Source organism: Oryza sativa, chromosome 1 (genome assembly GCF_034140825.1).
Source record: "Oryza sativa Japonica Group chromosome 1, ASM3414082v1".
Taxonomy (NCBI): domain Eukaryota; kingdom Viridiplantae; phylum Streptophyta; class Magnoliopsida; order Poales; family Poaceae; genus Oryza; species Oryza sativa.
This window is the reverse complement of record NC_089035.1, coordinates 15535558-15558390: the sequence shown is the minus strand read 5'-3', so window position 1 is coordinate 15558390 and position 22833 is coordinate 15535558. Positions and strand designations below refer to the sequence as shown.

The window sequence follows — 22833 nt, the reverse complement described above, 5'->3', positions numbered from 1 at the left end:
TGGTCGGAATGATAATTTAATATTAAAACAATTATATAACTAAATCCCCTTTTTTCATTTAGCTATAAATAATTCAATACAGAGAAAAATTATAAGTTAAAAATAATTTTTAGTGGATCAAATAGTGCTAAAACTAAAATTGTAAATGAAAAAACAAATGAAATTAGCTAGAAATTGAAAAAGCTTACTTTAACTCATAGATGAAAATTTGATCCATTAATTCCGAACGGGTGCCCGTTTCATTAACATAAATTAGAATTTTCCTATTATATTCATATTACTATGGTTTCAATATTATGTGAGTGATTCAGGAGCATGGTTAGGTTGGACAAAGAAGCAATAGCACCCAACAGGCATTGTTCATCGTCTTTCCTAGCCAAAAGCGAGAAACAAAAAGGAGGGAAGATGGATGCTGGTGCTTCGGTGAACCAATAATAGTAAGTAAGATGGTAGGATGTGTCCCACGATGTGACTCGTCCATAGATGATGGATATTGGCAACGAAGAAAATCATAACAGCAAGAACGTGACCGATAATGACGTGGTCCCGATAGAGAGAGAAACTACAACGGCGAGTTCTGACGATGAACACGACGTGAATACAACCGGTACCTCGACGGTTCATGTAAAATATAAATGCATGTGATTACGTCAGTATGCAATACTGGTCATCATTGATGGTTTCAATTATTTTATCTATATTTAAACAATATTCTTTTCTTATTAAGATTCGGATTTTACCCCAATTTCAATTAGCACGTTTTTCAAACTACTAAATGGTGTTTTCCGTGCGAAAATTTTTTATACAGAAGTTGCTTTAAAATATCAAATATATCCATTTATCAAATTTATGATAATTTAATTTAATTAATCATGTACTAATAACTTTCTTATTTTATTTGCATCTACTTAATCTTCATCTCACCAGTTTCGAACACCACCGGTTACTTTTAGCATTTAACTACTTTTGTCAGTTTCTGCTGCTAGTCCAGCATATAAAAGCTCAAATACCACATGATTTGTTGCATCAACTGGTCATTACAGTTTTCATAGACCGTCCAGAGGGTTAATAGAGGCAGTCTAATCCTTTGGAATCAACTGATCGATACAGTTTTCAACCAGCTAGAACCTACTCCCCCCATCTTATAATAAATTTATTTTTGACTCCTCATTTATCCTAAAATAAACTCATTTTTTAAGTAAATGTATCAGAGTTTGTGAAAATAAGAAATAATTATATTAAAAATAAATAAAGTGAAGAATATCTATATTGAGATTTGATAAAGTAAAAGTATTCTTATCTTTTAAGTTTTGTGTTGATGTGTGAGATAGGTGAAAAAATAATTTATTTTGGAATGAAGGAAGTATTAGAGAAGCTTAGTGATCCGATAACAACCGTAGTCAACTAAGAAATCTTAGGTTACATCCTTGCCCAACCCAAAAGAGAAAAACATCGAGTGATTCAAACTGCCACGTTATCAAAAGATCATACTCATAGAGTACAGATCCTGAGACAGAGCATCCTTGCCTGATAAAGTTCCATTTTAAGCTGCAAACTTAGGCATAAACCAGAGCTTTATATAATAATTCTCTGAATGGACTTGAACATTCATAGGTCAAACGTCCAGCAATCACGTACACCTTTCTTCTCCAGACTGACATGAAGTACAATGGAAAGGAGTAGAGCATAAGCAGCTGAATATTACAATGATGTATCATTGCCAATCACAGATATTGGTTCCATTACGAATGATGAACATGAAACCACCTGATCATAGCTTGATGTGTATTGTTTCCTTAAAACTCATCATGATCATCAAGCAACTGCGCAGTTATGCATGCAAATTCTTTATTGCAAGTATGATGAGATTGAACACTTTCTGTTTACATCTCTGACAGGTTAAGTCGGCGAAATCGAACATTACAACAACTAATCTCCACCTAGCACAAAATTGGGCTGGCATCCAAAACTTTTATTAACTTAACCCAGAGGAATATTTGGGCTAATTACTCACAACCGTCGCTTCGCCATTCGCCTACAGAAACATGGTTATATCAAAAAAAAAGTTGCATCCAATGAGCATTAATAAGCGATGGTAATGATCAGTATATCTTAGTAAATGAAAACGAATGGTTTCCATGGCATTGATTACAACTCAAGTCATTTCCACGTGGCTAACATAAACAAAACCGCTGATTTATAGTGTCCACAGCTCAACAAGGTGGGAAAGCCTATCAAACCACACTAAATGAATGCATGTTGGAACCAAACAAGATTGTTTGGTTTGTGAAATGGGATCTTGTTGGTCCATCACCACCTAAAATCCATCCACCCCTCATAAGCACGTATGCATAGGCAATACAAATTATAGGATGGGGCCATCCCACCAAAGTTCATGAGATCATCCCATGATAGACTAACCAATCCTACAAGGAGGTGGTTCTCAAATCAAAAACCGTATCAAAGAACCAAATTCTATACTCCCTCCGTCCCATAATATAAGGGATTTTGGAGGGATGTGATATTTTCTAGTACTATGAATCTGGACAGAGTTTGTCCCGATTCGTAGTACTAGGATGTGTCACATCCCTCCAAAATCCCTTATATTTTGGGACGGAGGAAGTAACTAGTAGCCTATCATTATTAGCATTATATGTAGTTTGGGTCCTAAACTATATTAGTTCTATGGGTTGGATTACATATACATCTTGCCCTTGTGGATTTGGCATGGTGTAATATGCTAACAGAATCTAATATGCTAACCCATCATGACTACTTGACTAGAAGCATAGAAATGAAAAGGCAAAAGATGAAGAATGAACCTGTTATGTGTATTTGGCAGCTATCTCACGCATCAGGCTTTCAGGAGCTGCAAAAGCAGATTATCAGAAAGATGAAGGTGTATTAGCTAAGTAGGTCCACAAAAAACATTCGACATAATAAGGTATATGATATATAAGTTAAAAGAGCACAATACCTTCAATACCACCTGTGAAATGCTCAAACTGACCCATGGCTTGTCTGACAAACATCTCTACACCGCTGACAACTTTAATCCCACATTCTTCTGCTTCTCGTAGAAGCCGGGTAACTTTCGGGGCATATACCGCATCAAATACAACATCATAGAAGCTTAATGCTTTCTGCGAAAACAATGGAATTTATAACAAATATTGAGGCAGCACTGAGCAGACAGCTATATCAAGATAATCTCAAATGTAACAAGAGAGTATGCTGAGGTTAATTCTAAAGGTGGTAATAGAGCTTCCAAGTATGCTGTTCTGGAATATAACATGGTGCATGCATGAGCAAGATACCTTTGGGATAGGGGTGCCGTCCACATTGGGGTACATTCCCAATGATGTCGCATTAGCAAGGATCATCCCTTCTTCAGGCCTGAAAGTTTCAAGCTCGGCTAATCTCAGGGCATGACCACCCACTGCAGCAGCAAGACTTACTGCTTTTTCTGAAGAACTCAAGAAAATTATCAATTACATGATGTACTGAAATACGATCAATTTTGAGCTTTATAACCAGATGCCTCATATCCAGTTTGAAACAAGAATTGATGGAACAAAAATTACAAAAAAGATATACATATTTTATTTGCTAACTTAAGAATAGTTGATGTGATCAGCATAGACTGCTACTGTTGATTGCAAGTGCAGAAAGAGTTGTCCAAATAACTACACAAAGAAATACTAGTATTTTTGGGGTGGCTTATGCAATGCACTTTGACATGACTGTTCCATGAACAGTAGCAGTCTATTCGAGCATAGTTGACATTTAGTACTAGAATGATAATGCAAGTGTAGTATATTCAGTAAACAAGGTACTCTACCGTTTTCAAAATACAGGGCTTATTTAGGACGAGAATACTAAGAAATGTATGAAATAAAGAGAAAGAAGATAAAATGAGCATACTACCCATACTTAAATTGATTCGAAATTCGTATTCAAGAAGAAAAAAAATCAAAATAAGAGAGTACTTAGCGAGAGCATTGTTCAATCTATTCGACATAGATGACATTTAGCAGTAGAATGATAATGTTAGGGAGAAATGTGCCAAATAGGGACACAGAAGATATATCATAGTAAAATCACATGCAGGCTTTATATTTCGAGAGAAATTTTGTGAAAAATATAGGCACCATCTTTTCAAAATGGAGTAATTACCCATCTTGGATAATAAAAAATGCATGCGTTAGTAATACAAGATCACAAAAGTTAGACAATATTCTGCATCCCCGCAAAATATATATATTGTGCATACATTTGGTTGAGATCACTTGCCAGAGTAACAAAACATGAATGCTTATGGCCATAACTGAAAGACCCACTATGTCGGAGACAATAGTGCTAGCGTGCTACAAGCCTCTGGGAATCCAGTAGTAAATATGCTTATTCAACCAGTGACATTAATCATTCCACTCCAACTTTACTCAAAATTGGATGTACAATAAGAAACAAATGACCAAATTCCAGTGAGTTCTACTCCTACCTTAGAGAAAGTTAATGTCCTAAGTCTAATGCCAAGAATGCCTGATCAGACGAATTTTTCTTGTGTTTTTTTCTGTTATGGATTGAATTTACAAATTTGATCTTAACGTGAAAACAGTTGACAAGAAAATATCCTGAGGCTTATATACAGGATGTCAACTTAAGGATCAATAAAGAGGGAGTTGATGTGGAAAATAGAATAGTTGTATAGGCTACTACCAGGACACAAGTTCTAAAATGAAAGAAATGCAAAGCATCCTGAGCAGTAACCACCCTTTTAGATAGAGATAGGAAATAGCTAACTAGTCAATCTAATCCAATCTCTGACTAAACAGCCATCGTGAACAACGATGCAGTTACTGTTGACCTGCAGTACCGCAGACCCTAGGCAGGCCTATTGCTGCTTTGGACCTTAATGGGCTGCACATGACATTCACCCTTCGCGTGGGTACTGTTCACGTGTGCAATGCTGCTGGCCTAGAGTCATTGACCAGTGTTTCTATCTGGCCCTAGTGGGCTCCACATGACTGATAAAAACATGGATAATAAAAATGAGTTAATATATCTTCCCAGATTGCATGCATTAATCATTGGCTGAGGGAGTGAGGAGCATAGTTCAGAACTTTATATCACAAAATGAATTCTTTATGATTTGCACATGATGATAGAATTAGGTAGGCACAGAAATTGCATAATTACAGACAAAGAATATTTGGCTCAGAAACACAATCTTACCGTAGGTACGATTTGCTACTACAACTCTTGCACCCTTCTCCTTTGCCCCATAAGCAATTGCCTTACCAGCTCCACCAGCACCTACAACAACAACAAGCCTGCCAGCCAAAGGTGAGATGGCAGCATCCTTTGATCCTGGGCCTGTGAAACATAATTTATCAGATATTTTTCCATGACTCCCAAAAAAGAGTAAAAAAATTGCTCCAGAATTACGATTATAAAAACCTCCTATGCCATCCTCAATAGCAGAAATTGCTCCAATGTAGTCAGTATTGTAGCCCACTAGTTTGCCATCTGGTCTCCTAATTATGGTGTTTATGGCACCGATTGACTGCAGATTGAAGAAAATATCAAAGGTCAAAGAAATCTGAAAATGGTAATTAAATGAAGCAATTAGATCAAGTGTACCACATCAAGGTACCTTAGCAACTGGGTCATGTTCATGGCAACACTGTACAGCGTCCACTTTGAAAGGAAGAGAGCAACTGCATTACATTTAGTCATATAGCATGAACTCAGATTTGTTCTTGTGAAATACCCCCTCCAGTCGGGAAAACAAAACATGTTATTTTGCATATGCATCAAGTCAAATCTCTACTCCCTCCATCCCAAATATAGCTACCTTTAGCATTCAAATGTCATCCCAAAATATAGCTATTTCTCCACCGACTTCCTCACCTCAACCAGTCACGACCACCATCTCATTTAATTTCTTCACCTACTTTCTCATCTCAACTAATCACAATCATCCCTCACTTTACTTTAATTTTCTCCTTAATATCCGTGTCCAACTATAAAAGTCCTTATATTTTGGGACAGAGGGAGTAACGCTTTGTGCATTTCTATATATACATAAATACATCCATATATACATTTAAATATGTATTATATTGGAACATGGGAATCATATTTGTAGATTTGTCTAAAAAAGTGCTTCCATTATATTAGAATTTTATTGTAAACAATAGAAATATTGAAATTGAAACGAGTCGTCAGAGTTGCATCTTAGAGACCACTGTATATTCCAAATTGATATTTTTCATGCCAGGAGGGGAGTATGCTAACAAAAGTCTTTCCACGAAAATGATTTGTTGCATTCAGAGTTTCAGACAACTGGCCTCTTGTTTACCCCCAAACTAAAATGTCTATTTTGGGCTCTCTCCCAGATTGTGCAGAGCTATGCACAGTAAGTACTCTGTAAAAGTTTGGATATAAAGAGAAGTGAGAAAAAAAACACAGTAACAAACCAATACAGAGGGTCAGATATTGCATATCCCAACAGTGTTGTACCTTTGTCTCTTTGGCTGAAGACCAGAGCTCAGATCCTACTAATTGTGGATTGGGTGGGTTGTTTGTGTGAATTTTTCACTTTGATTTCTGGGATTTGAACATGTGACCTGTGGGTTATCTGCCAATAGATGACTGTTCTAAGCAACTATTCACCTCCCTTGCGATCAAAGAACTGAGAGGAAAAATACAGATAGCTAGGTTTTCCCATTAAAACTAACAACCATTAGGTGACGTTTGTATGAATAAGGTAAAGTGTCTAAAGAAGAATCCAGATTGGGAGTATCCCTCGTGTATGACTCAGAAAAATCTAGTCCATCCAAACGTTTCAAATTCCAAGCAATCCAATAGAATAGCTATGTAATTTTTTCTATCCTCTGAAATTAGTACCTGAATCCTGAAAAATCCGGAGATGAATATGTGCTGAGAAATCGAGCAAGGTCATCTGCCAAAAGTGGAAGATAAACAGCATTGTATCCAATAGATTGAAGACATTTATTGTGCAAAATTGGGCTCTTGCTCTGTTTTACTGGGTTGGCAATAAGACCAAGAACCTTTGTATCAGGTCCTATACGCCTTATATTATAAATGTCCAACAGTTCTTTGACGGTTGGCTGCCCAGGTGCTGATATCTTTGTAGCATCAAGAGTCCCAAAGGTTAGATATCCTCCAAACTTGGGGGATAACACCCTTGACATTAAACCTTTTTCGCCCATCACTAGTCCAATCATAGGCACCTGTCATTTCTACTGGTCAGTCAAATGGAAGTTAATACAACATGGTACAAATTAGGAAAAGAAGAGCATAAAAGTACAATTTAGACATACTACAACATTATCCATACTGTTGTCTACCTCCTACTCCCTCCGGCACAAAACATAGCTACTTATGCCTTTTTTTGGAGGGATTAAGGTTGAGGTGGGAAATGGTTGTGGTTGGTTGAGATGAGAAAGTAGTTGAAGAAATTTAATGAGGAGTGGTTGTGATTGGTTGAGATGGGGAAGTAGGTTGAGATGAGACAAATTTGAATGATAGAAGTAGCCATATTTTGAGACCGAGGGAGTAATAAATAACACCAAACATGATGACATAAGAATAAGCTAACAAACGAGCACAGCTTTGCCAATGAGCTTAGTTTTCTTCTTAAAATTCTCCTAAACACATAAAGTTTTAAAAGCTTAATTGGTCCGATATTTCAATTTGCATCCTCTCTGCAAGCGACCAATTTTATCACTATTCACATCCTCTGTGCAAGCAACCAATTTTATCACAATGGTAAGTAATGATTTTCTATTAAAAATTAATGATATTATTTGCTTTCACTGGTAAATAGGGAGATTTGAATATGGAAAGTACAGTATAACAGAAGGGACTGAAAAAAAAGTTTAATACTACAGGTTAGATTGGTGAAATTCTCATACAGCTTAACTGAAGTACAATATGTGAAATGCAATTTCCTAAAAGCCAATATGCTAAAATTAAATTGCAAGTCCTAATGTTTTCATTAAAAAAAATGACTTCCAAACCATAGGAGCTAGGAAGCATTTCATACAAAGTTTGAGGAATGTTTACTGGCCTGAGCTAGGGATCATTAGACAGAACGATTTCCGTGTGAAGTAATTTAAAAACAGCATGAATCTAAAAGGAATGCAGTAGTGGTATCAAGATGTACAGGATGATTATACAGGATAGGTGACGCAAGTTTCCAGATGGAAGAGTGAAAATGTATCTTGGATTTTATACAATGACACTTACTTGGCAGTGCACCATCACTTGGAACATTCGTGACACATCAGCAATGTCACTAGCAGTTGTTGCGATTTTCACTATGTCAGATCCAACTGCTTGTATTCTAGCCACAAGATCTGCAAGCTCCTCGCAGGACGGAGTACTTTCATAATTGTGTGATGAGACAATAAGTTTACACTTCTCTGGCTTACTGCCAGAAATAAAGCTGATAAATTTGTCAGCAACCTACAAAAAAAAGGAAAGTTGGTTACAATTGTGTGCATGTATTCCAAATCGTGAACTCAAATAAATGAGGCATATGGGTGTACATGGCTTGATAATTGAGGAAGAGTAAATTATTTTAGAGTGTTTTGCTAAATGTTTGTCTTAATCCAGTTATAAACAGGCCTTGTATTGTGTTCCAGAACATATGACATAAGACGTGATAGAATAACAACTGAAAAAAAAATCTGCCTGCAAGATTATTAGTTAGAGCTACCTTGTATTATTTTCATTTTCTGGGCTAGTCTTACTGTCTCAGACAGTTAGGCGTTCCTTTTTTCTGTTGTGAGACGTTTTATTTGTTAGTTTGCTCCTTTGTTAATACAAAGATGCACAAATCTTTCGTGATTTACCTAAAACAACTGGAAAACATGAACTGTGCAACTTTAACTCTATTTAATAAATACCAAAAAAATTACAATTTCATTCCAGAGAAGCTTAGAGGAAATCACAGGACACTAACCACAAATTGAGCATAAGAAGGATGTATTGAGCATTCATTATCAATTATAGGACATTTTTCAATTAAATTTCCTCATCTGGAGTTATCTTTTAGTGTGATAGCCAAATGGCAGCTAAACACTGAAGTATATAAAAGAATGATTGGCAAATGGATTCCATCTGAAGTTAATGGTATGATTAATCTACTGGTGAGCAATAAAATTGAATATTAAAAGCAATAGAGATACTAACATAGTATCATTTAGAATGAATGAACAAGTGCCCATATAGGCACCTCCACCTGTGAAGCTATAATGTGCTTTTCCAAATTTACCGAGAACTCATTTTCAAAGTTATGTGCAGTACATACACACCACATTTTCATGCTCAAATCATTTGTATTGTGGAGAACAGAAAAATGGGGGAAATGATTATGTATATTGCACAATGTCCAGTGCATGCATTTACAAAAACACAAACAAAAAAAAATAAAGTAGAGCAGCAAGGTTTAAATATGAAATTTCTTGTGTGTATTACATTACATGTATTTTCAGAAGTTTTTTACACAGTGTATCATGCACTTTCACAAATGGTGGGCACTAATCAATTTGAAACGCTAAGGATGCTTACACTATTACTGCATACTAATTGGGAACAGCGTAACAGTTTAACACATTTATGGAAACAAACCTTCAATTCAATATCAACATAGTCTACGCCTAACTCCATTGCTAAACGGAGTGCTTCAAATCTTGTAGCATCATCACCATCGTACTGGCCTCCTTCCCAATTGGGTCTGCAAAAAAAACAATCAGATACGTCATTTATGCAAAGCATAGTGTTGTAAACTAGTATACATAAGTTAGACAAGTATGACCAACTACTACAAAGTGGGTTGCAACATTGTGAATATAAAAAAGTACTCACGTTGGAAAAAGCTACAAAATAAATCAACTAAAGCTCACAAAATGAAAAGATAAATATAAGGATGGGAGAAGCATATACCTTTTATGTATATTTTTTTTACAGATCCTATAATATAAATATTCATTTCTACAAGTATAGAAAGCTAATTAATGGCCACAGATACGCTCAATCAGTTTAAGTGTTTAACCAAACGCCGGCTTTTACGAAAATAAGAAATGATTGTGCCACGTCTCAATCAGAAGTGAACGAACAGATAAAAAACCTTTTAGGTTCTTGGGTTTAGTTCTTTTCAGATTATTTACCAGATTGTTGAAATGGATTATTTGCTCAACACTTCAAAAAATACATTTTCTCCAAAAAAATATACTCCTGATGTATTGCTTAGACCACTTGTTTTAAGTTATTTGTTAAGTAAATTTATCAAAATATTTTATTTCTCCCTATCATCAAGTAGATTATCCGCAGCAACAATCTGCTCAATAATCTGTTTCGAACTGAGCCTTGGATGGACTCTTTTCTTACGTTATGGTCATACTTGAATAAAGTATTTACAAATCTACAAACTGAGTCAGACAATATGGCAAAAGATGTGTCTCAATTTTGGGTACAATATTATGCAGGAATGAATTTAGGTTTATACTTTTGCTAGTTTTAACCTTCCACAAAATTTAAGGATGTGTTATCACAAATTCATAATAGCTCCATAATCCAAAAAAGAAACACATGGATCTAAACTTTCTCCAAATAGTTTTCTAGATTTAGTAGAGTTAACTTTTCACCAGGTTGTTGCATGAGGCACCAGGGTATCAATGCAGTGTGAACCCAGCAGCATTCCAGCAATGACATGCTAACTGAAAAGGTGGGCAGCATTCCATTCAATTCCTTGAGATATTGACTAGCTCAGCATGAGATTAAGAGATATGTGTGCTTCACTATTATATGTTTGCTATGGGATACGTCCAGTTTGCCCAGTTTACATTCATAAATATCCAGATTGGACCCTCTGCTCTAAAACCGGTTATTTAAACCCTTAACTTTCCGAGTCATCAAAGTATTGAGCCATATGAGTAAGCCAAATCATGCCATGAATCAACAAGTTAACTGAAATCAAAAGGCATTTCTCTGATTCTCGCCCTCTCTTTTGTCTCTTTTCCTTATCTCCTCTCTAGTGGATCATGCATCAATTTGCTGGTTTAATGCAGATCAAAATGCCATGTAGCAAGCCAATATGGAAAAACTTGTGGAATTAGCACCTGTAAGAGAATTCCAGAATATATAGATTTACATGTATAGCGAATTAACACGCTCTATACATGTACTCCCTCCATTCTTTTTTGAGATGTCCTTTTAGCATGTACGTCTTCTCATCTATGATCATGTGTTCAGTTTGCTGTCCATGTATTCAATGAGCCGTAGTCAACCCCTTTAGCTCGACATATCTCACCTTGAGGACACCTAGGGACCAGCCTAGACATCGTGGCGTCCTGGTGCCCCCCATGTGCCATGATTGCATGGCAACCATGTCATTGACAACTATTGGAGTCATAGATCCATCAAAATGGCCAAGGTCTCTGATACAGTAGTTGGAGGACTAAATAGTTGTCTATAGAGCAAACAATAGTGTTGTGTTTATGCAAAACCCCTGTAGGTGGGTTGGTCTGTGATATACAGTGGTTAGCCCATGCAATGCTTTTGGATTGCTCAGCTAGGTTATGGCCTTGGTTAGTTTGTATTTGGCCCTTTACTTTGTGGGGAACCTCAACAGGCTGATCATCCCCCTTTGTGCCCCTAGTCTGACCAAATGTTACCATCAAGCTTGCTACGAGGATGATACTTCTTGATAGTTGGTGTAACACTTCAATTGGCAGGTCATAAACATCGTTAAAAGGAACATTTTTATATAACAACTCAACAGATATGAAGGGAATATTTAAAGTCCTAATGTCAAATTAACCCACTTACTATGAATAAAATAATATATCTGCAAAAAAACATCTAAAGTTGACAACTAATGAACTCAGCTGGTGCACATTATATTGCACCAGTATTAAATTCTCCACGAGTTTATCATTATAGTATTGCTTTTACAATGTATAGAAACTAGGATAGTACACAAAGGAAAAATATGGAAAAAAAAGAATTGGATTATGATAACACGATAGGCAGTCATTTTCAAGGTTCTAAAACTCAGCAGCTAGTATTCATTCAATCACCTCACTGTGGAATGCATATACAGGAACCAGCCTTGTACTTGGCATTATACTCAATTTTCAATTTAAAGTTTGAATTTATACATGATGTTTATATGGTATCAGAACAAAAAAAAAATGTTGCATCTTTTCTATTTATGTAGGCTTCAAAAGCTATCCATAGTAAAAAAACGCAAGCTGCCAGGTAGAATGATCAAAAGGGGGAATCACGACAATAACGACATGAATAATAGGAGTCAATCATGTAATTCTAAATCAGCGAGTAGAAATAGGACTAGTTTGCATCAACAGTTCATAACGACATGTTAAATCAGAATGTGTGATCAGAAATCAGCAAGACAGATCAAAACCTGACAAAAGTTGATTGCAAGTTTTTTGTGCCACAAACTTGTTAACTGACCTGGAACGCACTAACTACATAAATTACCGAACAAATGGACCAGTTAAACCTGTTAGCATACTCGTTTTGCAATATACTCCTAAGGAACAATCACTCAATGAATCATCCAAATCTATCAACATACCTTTTCAAAAGAAAACATATCAATTCGTGAGTTGAATTAAAAAAAAAAAAACTCGACTGGCGGGGGAATGACTTCCCCATGGCTTTTCATTAAGAAGAAGCCTCAACCAAACCGGTCGAGAAAAGCCACGAACCCTGGCCCCCCACACGCGGACTCACCCCCTATGGATCAGTCCGTAACCTGTGCTTTGAGGCCCCTGCTCCCTATACGAGGGCCCGCCATAGGTCAATTCTTAACACGTGTTTTTATGAGAGGCCAGTGAGTGACTTTTTTTAACTAGGCCTGAAATTCGCTTCATGGGGAGTGAAACCCAGGACCTACACGTGCTACTTGAGCATTATTCATTAGGCTACAGGTCCTTCCGTGAGTTGAATAAAAAAAAACTGTGGAAGGCATATGATGCAAGTACTCATTTAATCAAAACATTGGATAGCTTTCTAGAATATTGATGTTGTTTCTGTTTATTTTATGTGGTACTGAGAATTTAATAGTTAGTCAAAGATTAATTGTGTCATGTGCTCTCTTTGGGACAGAATAAATGCCTCCGCTCCAGATAACTTGTTTATATCTAGTCTTGACATGGCTTTAGGTTTCAAACCATGGTTATGCTATGAATAGCATGCGTACATGGACTCCACTTGGAGAACAAATATTCCATGTTCTAGGCAACATATGCTATGTGGTCACTCTTTTGGATATGCAACTGTCATTAGTGTGTGTATTAAAATTAACGTGAAATGTACAGATTTCAACTTCAAATTCACTATCCCCTCCGTCACATAATATAAGGCATCCAAGAATTCAAACTTTGTCCCAAAATATCTGCTTCCTCCACTCAACCACCTCTCACTTAATTTCCACCCAATCTAACCCCCAAACACCTTCCTGCTCCCCCCCCCCCCCAACAGATACCCCCTCATTTAATGATGGGCATTATAGTCTTTTTCATTCATCCTTAATCTCTCCACAAAAAAAAAACTAGAATCCCTTATATTATGGGACAGAGGGAATATATGTTAAGACCAAAAGAATAACTGACAAATGGCATGATTGAAGCCATGACAGACACAGCAGTCGTATTCACAGAGAACATAGCATCTCTATTTATTCTAATAAATTTTTAACTGAAGTTGAAAAAATTGACATGACTGACATGGCTGCAATCATGCCTGACATGGTGCTTGCGCAGCGGCCTGCAAGTTTGCTAACAATTGCCTGTGAGCCAACAGTCTCCAAGGACATTACCCTATCCTCAGCACCACAACCTATCGTCAATATAGTTGGTAGTACATGAGGATGAGGTTTGTATCTTAGAGATGGTGTTAGGTTTGTAGGTGAGATTTAAATAAGCAATGAATAATCAATCTATCCCTCTAAGGCTGCGTTCGTTGCCTCTAGTTCCCAACTTCCCTTTCTCGTTTTCCGCGCGCACGCTTTTCAAACTGCTTAACGGTGCGTTTTTTACAAAAAAATTTCTATATGAAAGTTGCTTAAAAAATCATATTAATCCATTTTTGAAAAAAAAATAGTAAATACTTAATTAATCACCCGGTAATCGCTGCTCCGTTCTCCGTGCCAGGGATTAATTAAGTCTCCCCTGTTCCTCCATGCACCATGTCTCCCCTACTACCTCGACGAACTAAAGGTCGACGATAATCAACTGAGATTAAACATTCACGAGAATATACTTGCAAATATTAAGGATCAACGGCACAAAGTTGCAAATATCCACCTGCCGAGGGGCATTTCTGCAATTTTTCACATCTTCCACGGACTTATCTGTAATTGTTCACCTCCACCATTTGTGGATACTCAATTGTTGTTAATTTTTGTTATGATCGGGCGGCCTAAACGGCGCGGCGTCAAAAACAAGCTGATTCTAACGGAGAACACAAAATGCAGTTGGCTATGACTAGATGTTGACCCAAAATCCATCCCAAAAACGGGGGCGACGCCACCCAAAACAAAGCAGGAATCAGCTGAAAAGCATCGAACATTGCAAGCGCACGAGAACACACGTGAAAGCATCTGCGCACGCGCTGCGGATATACCGGGAAATGGACGCAGAATCTGGAGCCCGCCTCCTGAGAGAAGGGGTAGAGGGCGAGAGGAGAGGGGGATCTCACCGGTAGGTGACGAGGGCAGGGAGAGGGCAGCCACGGAGCAGGCTCGGGAGGTGCTCCCGCGGGCGGAACCCCTCGATGAAGTCGAGCCGGATCTCGACGAGGTCGGCGCCGGCGGCCGCGGCCGCCGCCGCGTCGGCCTGCATCGCCTCCACCGTGCGCGACACCAGCGGCACGCACAGGAGCGTCATCTCTCCCCTCGTCCTTCGCCGGCGAGCGAGCGAGCGATCGGCAAGCAGTGGGGGTGGGTTGGTCAGGCTGGGTCTAGCCTGGTGGCGGGCGGGCGCAGGTGGAGGGGAGGGGTGGGTGGGGGTGGGTTGGTGAAGTGGGTGGGAGTGGGTTTTTGGTTTTTGGTTGGTTTGGTGTGGGAATGGCCGAATTGGAATTGCCGCTGGAGAAGTTTGATGAATCTTTGCCGTTCAGGGGGTGACGCAGCGGGTCGTGGAATCGTCATACTTTTCTCCGCTCCGTCTCACGTCTCTAATTGTTCAGTGCGCGTGCGCTACATACAAGACGGTGCGCACGGTACAGGGGTTGGATGAAACAAGCGAAAATCTCTTGTCCGTTCCTCGTTGAAATAAGCTTTTTTAAGTACACAATGCAATCGCAAAAATATCGTTCGTTTTATTAAAAAAAACCGTGATTCTAAGTACTACGTAGACCCTTTTCTACCATCGGAAACTAATAGTGTAAGGGTATGATGAACATATTGGCGAAGCCAGGATTTTACAAATTGGGGTGCCAACCAGGAGATGTGAGAACTGACTTTAGCTCAGGTGGACATTGGTGGCATCATGTCATGGCAATTAGAATAAGAATCAAAATCTACAAGTTACGATTCGCATTAGCATCTTGACAGCTCGGCTCCTACTGAGAGTGGCAGCTCGTACTCACCCAGATGCCCTCGTTCAGACTAATATATCTAATTGCGTGTATAAATTTGATATGCCCAAACACTCCTCTATAATTGTTTGTACTAATATATGCATAAAATGATGGTTGATATAGTTTTGAATGTATTTCAACACATTCTTTGTTTATGTTTATATGTCTCCGTATGGATAACAAAATATAAAAAGCAGTTTATTACATAACACCAATTCAATTGAGTAATTCATATATAAGATTACATCCATTCATCTAGCCACCACATTGCTTAGTTAATTATGGACCAAATAATGTAAAACCTGTTAGCCAGGGTGGCTAGCTATCTGGTTTGTTTGCGTCTATCAACTCTTAGACTGTCAATTGGTCGACATCTACGCTTATCATTTCTCCCTCTACTATTGCTGACGCCACCAACGCCCATGTGAACACCGAAGAAGGAGAAAGCGATGGCTTAGCATGTAGGGCGCCGCACTGCCGGAGTTGGTGTCGTGGTTGGGGAAAAGGGATAAATGAAGGGAGGAGGAGGAGAAGAGAAGACGCTAGTATGTAGGACATATGTCTCTTTTTTATTTTATTTAGTGATGGGGCTACCACGTGGACACCACGTCAGCAAATACTGCCAATACTGCTCTGAGAGTCTTTTTAACCGGTGTCAAGAATTGGAGTTGTTATTATATCCGGTTTTGTGGTTGAGGGATACTCACTCCTTTCCAAATTTATCATCATATAATGGAATCCAAAATTTCTCAAATTGATCATCATATAATCACATGGACACGAATTTCATCGGAATAATGCATCATGGGAGAATGTGTGCATGCTAAGGTGTAATTAGTATGGTGTTTTAATCGATACATGTATTGCGGGAGAATATGTGCATGATGTATTAATTGATGCGATTTAAATTATCTTTGGTCTTGATGTATAAACTTATATGATGATCATTTTGGATGGAGGGAGTATAGAAGTATGAATTAGATGGACATATATTTGAGAGAGTTAAAGTGGACTTTATTCTCCCTGACGCTTCGGCACGAATTACCTACAATGGGCTGTGACGTGCTAGCCTGGGTCGGCCCAAGTCCCACCTCTGGCTTACGCAATGCTCCCTCCCTAGTCCGATGTCCGATCTCCCCTCGGCCTCGGCCTCCCGTCTCCTCGGCTCCTCGCCCACTTCGTCCGCCGCCTGCGCTGCGCCGAGACGCCGCCGATCCCCATCCCGCGAGCGGCGGGGCCGGCCTCCATCCCGTGACCGCGAGCAGGAGCGCCGGCGCGGGGCACGTGCTGCTGCTTCCACCAATATCATCGCCGGTGAGGGCACCCGGTACGGAAATCCTCTTCCTCATTTATCTCTACCCACACGCTCTCTCTTTGCCCTTAACCTTGGCTTCTCTTGTAGATCTGGAAGCCTTTTTCTCTTTGCCCTAACCAATAGAAGTTCGTTTCCAAATCAAGATTTTGGGGGTTCAAGTAAACCCCCATGCCCAACGTAAGGTCCGCCCCTAAATTACCATGACCGCATATTTTCACTGTTTTGCATTTGTACCTATAGCCTGTGGTTTTCTATTTACATTACTTTCTTTTTTTTACAAATTTGCAGAACTTGTTAAGCCATAGGCTCTGGTTCCATATGAGAGAAGATCCATATGCTCTTTTGAGATAGTTTGGAAAATGGCATCAAAGAAAGTATAAGTGGGTTATGTCAAGAAGGCCTGTGATTTTCTAGAATCAATTTGGTGAGCCGAATGATGGAGTGCAACAAAGAAGAGGCCCTCAAGGCCAGGGATATTGCTGCAAAGAAGATGGAAAGCAAAGACTTTGTTGGTGCCAAAAGGATCGCGCTTAAAGCTCAAAGGATTTTTCCAGAGCTTGAGAACATATCCCAGATGTTAACTGTCTGTGAAGTACATTGTGCGGCAGAAGCAAAGATGAATGGACTATTGGACTTCTATGGAGTTCTCCAAGTGGATGTAATGGCGGATGAAGCAACCATTAAAAAGCAATTCCGCAAGCTTGCTTTTTCGCTTCACCCTGATAAAAACGGTTTCGCTGGCGCTGAAGCTGCTTTCAAATTAGTTGCAGAAGCTCAGTCAACATTGTCTGATCGAACAAAACGGCGTGCATATGACATCAAATGGAGAATTGCATCAAAGCAGGCTACGCAACCAAAGCAGGGTGCCCAACCAGCGCAGGCTGCCCAACCAAAACAGTGTACACAACCACCGCTGGCTACAAAACGAAATCAGAGTGCACAACCAACGCATAATACACAGCAGAGTGCACAGCCAAAGCAGAGTACACAACCGATGCAGGCTACTCAACCGAAGCATGCTACTGAACCAATGGAGAAAACAGATGCAAATAGAGCTAGTAATGCTAAGGAAGGATATGGATCATCAGTTCGACCACCCAGTGCTGGAGAAGCATTCTGGACAATGTGTGTTAACTGTAAAACTAAATATCAGTACTACTCCAATGTTCTGAATCATAAACTCCGTTGTCAGAACTGCAAAAAAGATTTTCGAGCAGTTATGCTAAATGAACAGGATGTGCCTTCTGTATTCTCATCAAGTGCAGCCAAAAGTGCAGGACAACATTGTGACGTTCCCAAACAAGAGGACTGTTCTACGAAGTTCTCTTCTGCAGCGAATAGAGATGCAAAGCCCATGGTGAATGGAGGACAACATGATGAACAAATGAAAAACAGTGCCAGTGTCAGAGCAGGTGGTGAGGGGACAGTTAACCATACAGAGTCAATCAGAAAAGGGGGACTTGAATTTTCAACACTGCATGTATCTTCTGCAGCAAATGTTGGTAGTAAGGCAGGGGGAAAGATGACATCGTGCCCTACTCCAGATGTTGCTGGTAGACAAAACCCTGGTAATAGGGTAAATACATCAGCAGAGACAGGTGTGATGAATATTCCTAATCCACGGAGATCGGCTAGGAGGAAGGAAAATGCTGATGCCAGCATCATCCAGGATACGCCTAGCAAAAAGAGGCGAACCATATTAGATTGGTTTTCAAATCCTGACTCAAGTCGTAAGAAAGTGGCTGATGATAATGTTGTCCGTGCTGATGGACAAGCTTGTGAACCTCATGTCTCCAGCGAAGCACACAACCACCAGAAAGGAACTACTAGCAATGAAGGAAACCAGGAAAAAAGGAAAGATGTTGCACATGATACAAATGCTCAGAAGAAATCTGGCATTCCTGGGAACTTTTCCTATCCTGACCCAGAATTTTTTGACTTCGATAGGTGCAGGGATGTTAGTATGTTTGCAGTTGATCAGATCTGGGCACTTTATGATGACCGTGATGGCATGCCACGATATTATGCTCGTATAAGACGCATTGATACAACCAACTTCAGAGTTCAGTTCACTTGGCTGGAGCATGATGCAAAGAATGAGGAAGAGGACAAATGGACTGATGAAGAATTGCCTGTGGCTTGTGGGAACTTTTTCTTAGGAAAAACAGTGGTGTCACAAGATGCCCTCATGTTTTCTCATATTGTGTCATGGGTGAAAGGTAGAAAAAGGAGCTCATACGAAATATATCCTAGGAAGGGTGAGGTATGGGCTCTATATAAGGGTTGGAGTATGCAGTGGAGCTCAGATGCAGATAAGCATAGAGCCTATGAGTATGAAGCTGTGGAGATCTTGTCAAATTTCACAGTGGAAGCTGGTGCTGCTGTTGGCCCTTTGGTAAAGATTAAAGGTTTTGTGAGTCTCTTTGCAAAAGTAAAGGAGAAACCATCATTCGTTATACCACCAAGCGAAATGCTACGGTTCTCTCACAGTATCCCATTTTTTAGAACAAAGGGAGATGAGAAGGTAGGTGTTGCTGGTGGGTTTCTTGAACTAGATACTGCATCACTTCCTAGTAACTTGGACGTAGCCTTTCCATCGGTTACTCTTGATTCTTGCATGCCTGTCTGCAAGACAATGAACAGTGGATTTAATGATTTCACTGGATATGAGCAAGGTGCGCTGAAAGAAAATTTGATGAACGAAGGTAAACGTAAAGATCATTCCCTTGAACGAACCCCAGTGCATCAACAGAGTGCTGCCTATTCCTCCCCCAGTACTTTTGATTACCCAAACTCTGAATTTCATAACTTTGAAGAATATCGATCATATAGTAAGTTTGAACGTGGCCAGATATGGGCTCTTTACAGTGATCTTGATCAATTTCCAAAGTACTATGGTTGGGTGACCAAAGTTGATACAGATCCGTTCAGAGTGCATTTGACTTGGCTCGAAGTCTGCCCTCAGCTGGAGCAGGAGAATATGTGGTTAGAGCAGAATATTCCTGTGAGCTGTGGGACTTTTAAAATCCGCAACTGGAGGATAAAGTTAGACACGAATGATGCTTTCTCTCATTTAGTAGAAACTAGCCAAGTTGGTTGGAAACGATACTTTGAAATTCATCCACAAGTAGGGGAAATTTGGGCCATCTACAATAATTGGGCACCTGGTTGGGTTCCTTCCAGCAAGGATACTTTCGAGTACACAATTGGTGAAATTACTGACTGCACTGAAGCTAGCACAAAAGTCTTACTTTTGACCCGAGTAGATGGCTACAGAGCTGTGTTCAAGCCTGACAGTGTAAGGGGCACTCTGGAGATACCTACAAATGAAAACATAAGGTTTTCTCACCTGATACCTTCTTTCCGGCTGACAAAAGAAAACGGTGGCAAACTCTGTGGCTTTTATGAGCTGGATCCAGCTTCTGTTCCTGATACTTTCCTGTTCCGGAGCGGCCGCTGATTGGCAAATGTTGATGCTGACTGTCCTGGAGATAGTAAGGATCTGGTCTCTTGTATGCTCTTCTAGTAGGGTGTTCATACACCACGCAGCTGTGGTGCAAACCAAACCATGCTATCTTTTCTAATGTTGAGGCCTCTGTGCTCATTCAGTTAGTTATTAGGTTAAAATTGCATGTTGCATTGGCATTTGGCATGTGATGCAGTGATTATCTGGTTGTCAATTTCTCTTGAGGCGTTGCCCTGAGAGCAAATGGGAAATGTCATGCATACTGCAATTTTTCTGGAGCCAAGCTTCTTTTCTGGCCAGTGGTGTCATGGGCCTGTGCTCAAAGAAGTATTGCAACCTGTAACATATAGGTTGCTTCTTGCTGTGCTTTAATATATTTGTGCCCTTTCATTTGGTAGGATGCTTCTGTGTTGTGTTCATGCTATGTCTTTCTAGATACAATATTGCTAATGTGATGGTCAATGGTTATATGATTGGAAAACAATAATGCAACCTTAGGGCTTAGGTAGAAAAAGATAGGGGAATCCTTTTTTTGAGGGCTGAGGTGAATGAGATGGTTTTGTCTATCTGTTTGGTTAAAGGAATGGGATGACCCGGATCCTGGAGGCCCAATATGGTAGTATTTGCTTGGGGGGATTAGATGGGACATGAACTAGAAAATACTAGCTCTAACTGACTAGGCTAGAGAAAAAAATTGGAAAAGTATGTACTAAAGTGATTTAGTTATCATTAATTAACCAACTTAATTTCATTAGTACTATTGATGATGTGCTAATATTCCTTGTTGATAATTATCATGTACTTCCTCCGTTTCACAATGTAAGTCATTCTAGCATTTTCCACATTCATATCTAGATTTATTAACATCAATATGAATGTGGAAAATACTAGAATGACTTACATTGTGAAACGGAGGGAGTAGTATATAAACAAACCTTGCACTAATAGTAGGCTAGTAGCTGCTTCCATGTGATCGCCAACAGCAAATAAACCTGACAGAGGATGAGAACCATGGATGACTGAGAATGGAACAGCTGGTTCATGATGATGCAGAGGAGAATGGCATGTGTCTTTTCCAATTGGCTTGCTTCGATCCTTCAATCATTTCCTTGGTATTCATATGAACACAGGGACTGCCAGATGATGCTAAGGTCCATGTGGAGGCACCCTTTTTTTTCAGCAGTTCCTTTTTGGTGTTACAAATAACAACTCATCCTGTTTGCTCCTCTGTAATGCAGGTCTCCCAAGACCAGGGAGTCTTGACACAGATGCTGAGATGGAGAGAAGAGTTTAGAACCAACACATGCCAAGCAATTAGCTAAAAGATTTGGTGATTATACAAGCCTGAATTTTCGCAGGTGCCGTTTACTGATGTGATATATGGTGTTGAAATAAATTTTACTGTTTCTAGCCATCTTTCTTCTACTTTATTAGTAACTGTAAAATTAAATTCTTTTTATAAGCTTTTTTGTGTTTTTATGCACACGTCATTTCTTGGACAGAGAAGGCCGTGGCTACAAAATGGCTGTTACTGTAGATTCTTCGTCACATTTTGCTAGGATGAGAAGTGAGGTGTTCTGGAATTCTTTGGGCACAGTTTTTTGGAAGATAGGACTCGTGTCTACATGATATGCAATATTCTGCTGACATGGATGAGGAGAGAAATTTCATGCACAAGATATGGTCAAATTGTATCAATCTGTTGTATGGTATATAGTTTCGAACGGTCTTCATTTCGGCTACAGGGACCAAAGAAAAATGTTTCTGTCCAAAGATTGAATTTTTTTTTTGGTTAAATGATTCTGGAGTTGGAAAATGTTTGTATACGAGTATTGGTGATGATGGAGGCGGAGGCGTACTCCAGCCGTTTTTGTTAGTTACTCATCCGTTTCACAATATAAGTCATTTTAGCATTTCCCACATTCATATTGATGTTAATGACTTACATTGTGAAACGGAGGAAGTATATATTAACCCTTGTTTGGATGACTGGTTCTGCAACCTTTGTGGTTCTGTTGATGATGGTTTTAGCAAGGAATGGTCCGTACTGAAAGTTTTGTACTGATTGTAAATTTCACTCGGTTGAATTCACTTCCAGTGTTCAATTTCAGTGAAACATAATGGCATTGTTCACTTTTCAGGGTTGAATGGCATTGCACTATAAGAAATCAAGCAGAGTAATTTTTTAGCCACAATCTGTAGGGAAAATCTGATAGTACTGATGCACGTGCAGGACAACATCAATTCAGACCATCATAGAATAAGTGTATAATATAAAAAAAAATCAGACCATCGCATAAATTCAGAGCATTGCTATATCTTGTTGCATCATTGAACATAAGTATTGATCTATTTCATATCTAAGTTCATGTCTCAAAGTTGGACTTGTAGTTTTCCTACTCCTTGTCAT

The 22833-nt window shown here is 39.2% G+C and overlaps 2 protein-coding genes and 1 long non-coding RNA gene across 4 annotated transcripts; 1 reads left to right on the top strand and 2 right to left on the bottom strand.

The window, feature by feature from the left end:
- Positions 1 to 1665: 1665 nt before the first annotated feature.
- LOC4325444 (bifunctional 3-dehydroquinate dehydratase/shikimate dehydrogenase, chloroplastic) lies at positions 1666 to 15044 on the bottom strand. The gene is made up of 11 exons (XM_015765667.3): positions 14761 to 15044; positions 9664 to 9769; positions 8278 to 8496; positions 6913 to 7259; positions 5657 to 5720; positions 5461 to 5566; positions 5236 to 5376; positions 3318 to 3466; positions 2978 to 3143; positions 2823 to 2869; positions 1666 to 2035 (listed from the first exon to the last, which is right to left on the bottom strand). The coding sequence occupies exons 1-10, from the start codon at positions 14946 to 14948 to the stop codon at positions 2826 to 2828; spliced, it is 1530 nt and encodes a 509-aa protein (XP_015621153.1). The 5' UTR covers positions 14949 to 15044; the 3' UTR covers positions 1666 to 2035; positions 2823 to 2825.
- Positions 6234 to 6646, bottom strand: LOC136352512 (uncharacterized). Its single transcript, XR_010735850.1, has 2 exons — positions 6526 to 6646; positions 6234 to 6430 (listed from the first exon to the last, which is right to left on the bottom strand). It is a non-coding gene; the product is annotated as an uncharacterized lncRNA (long non-coding RNA).
- A 1724-nt stretch (positions 15045 to 16768) lies between the features above and the next one.
- Positions 16769 to 22495, top strand: LOC4325443 (uncharacterized). 2 transcript variants are annotated; one of them, XR_010742514.1, is made up of 5 exons: positions 16769 to 16969; positions 17045 to 17139; positions 17246 to 21574; positions 21662 to 21781; positions 21926 to 22495. XR_010742514.1 is itself a non-coding variant. In XM_015765662.3 (3 exons), exon 3 carries the CDS (start codon positions 17391 to 17393, stop codon positions 20415 to 20417), a length of 3027 nt encoding a protein of 1008 aa, XP_015621148.1. In that variant the 5' UTR covers positions 16769 to 16969; positions 17045 to 17139; positions 17246 to 17390; the 3' UTR covers positions 20418 to 20820. The 2 variants fall into 2 exon arrangements, 1 of the variants encoding a protein (XP_015621148.1); XM_015765662.3 differs by lacking the exons at positions 21662 to 21781; positions 21926 to 22495 and having other exon boundaries at positions 17246 to 20820.
- Positions 22496 to 22833: the final 338 nt, after the last annotated feature.

Excerpts from the sequence above, each read along its gene's own strand:
- LOC4325444 (XM_015765667.3), bottom strand. The coding sequence starts at position 14,948 with ATGACGCTCCTGTGCGTGCCGCTGGTGTCGCGCACGGTGGAGGCGATG. Across the intron at positions 7,260-8,277 it reads AAGTGATGGTGCACTGCCAA|GTGCCTATGATTGGACTAGT; the intron begins GTAAGTGTCATT and ends TAGAAATGACAG. Across the intron at positions 3,144-3,317 it reads ACGGCACCCCTATCCCAAAG|AAAGCATTAAGCTTCTATGA; the intron begins GTATCTTGCTCA and ends TTGTTTTCGCAG.
- LOC4325443 (XM_015765662.3), top strand. The coding sequence starts at position 17,391 with ATGATGGAGTGCAACAAAGAAGAGGCCCTCAAGGCCAGGGATATTGCT.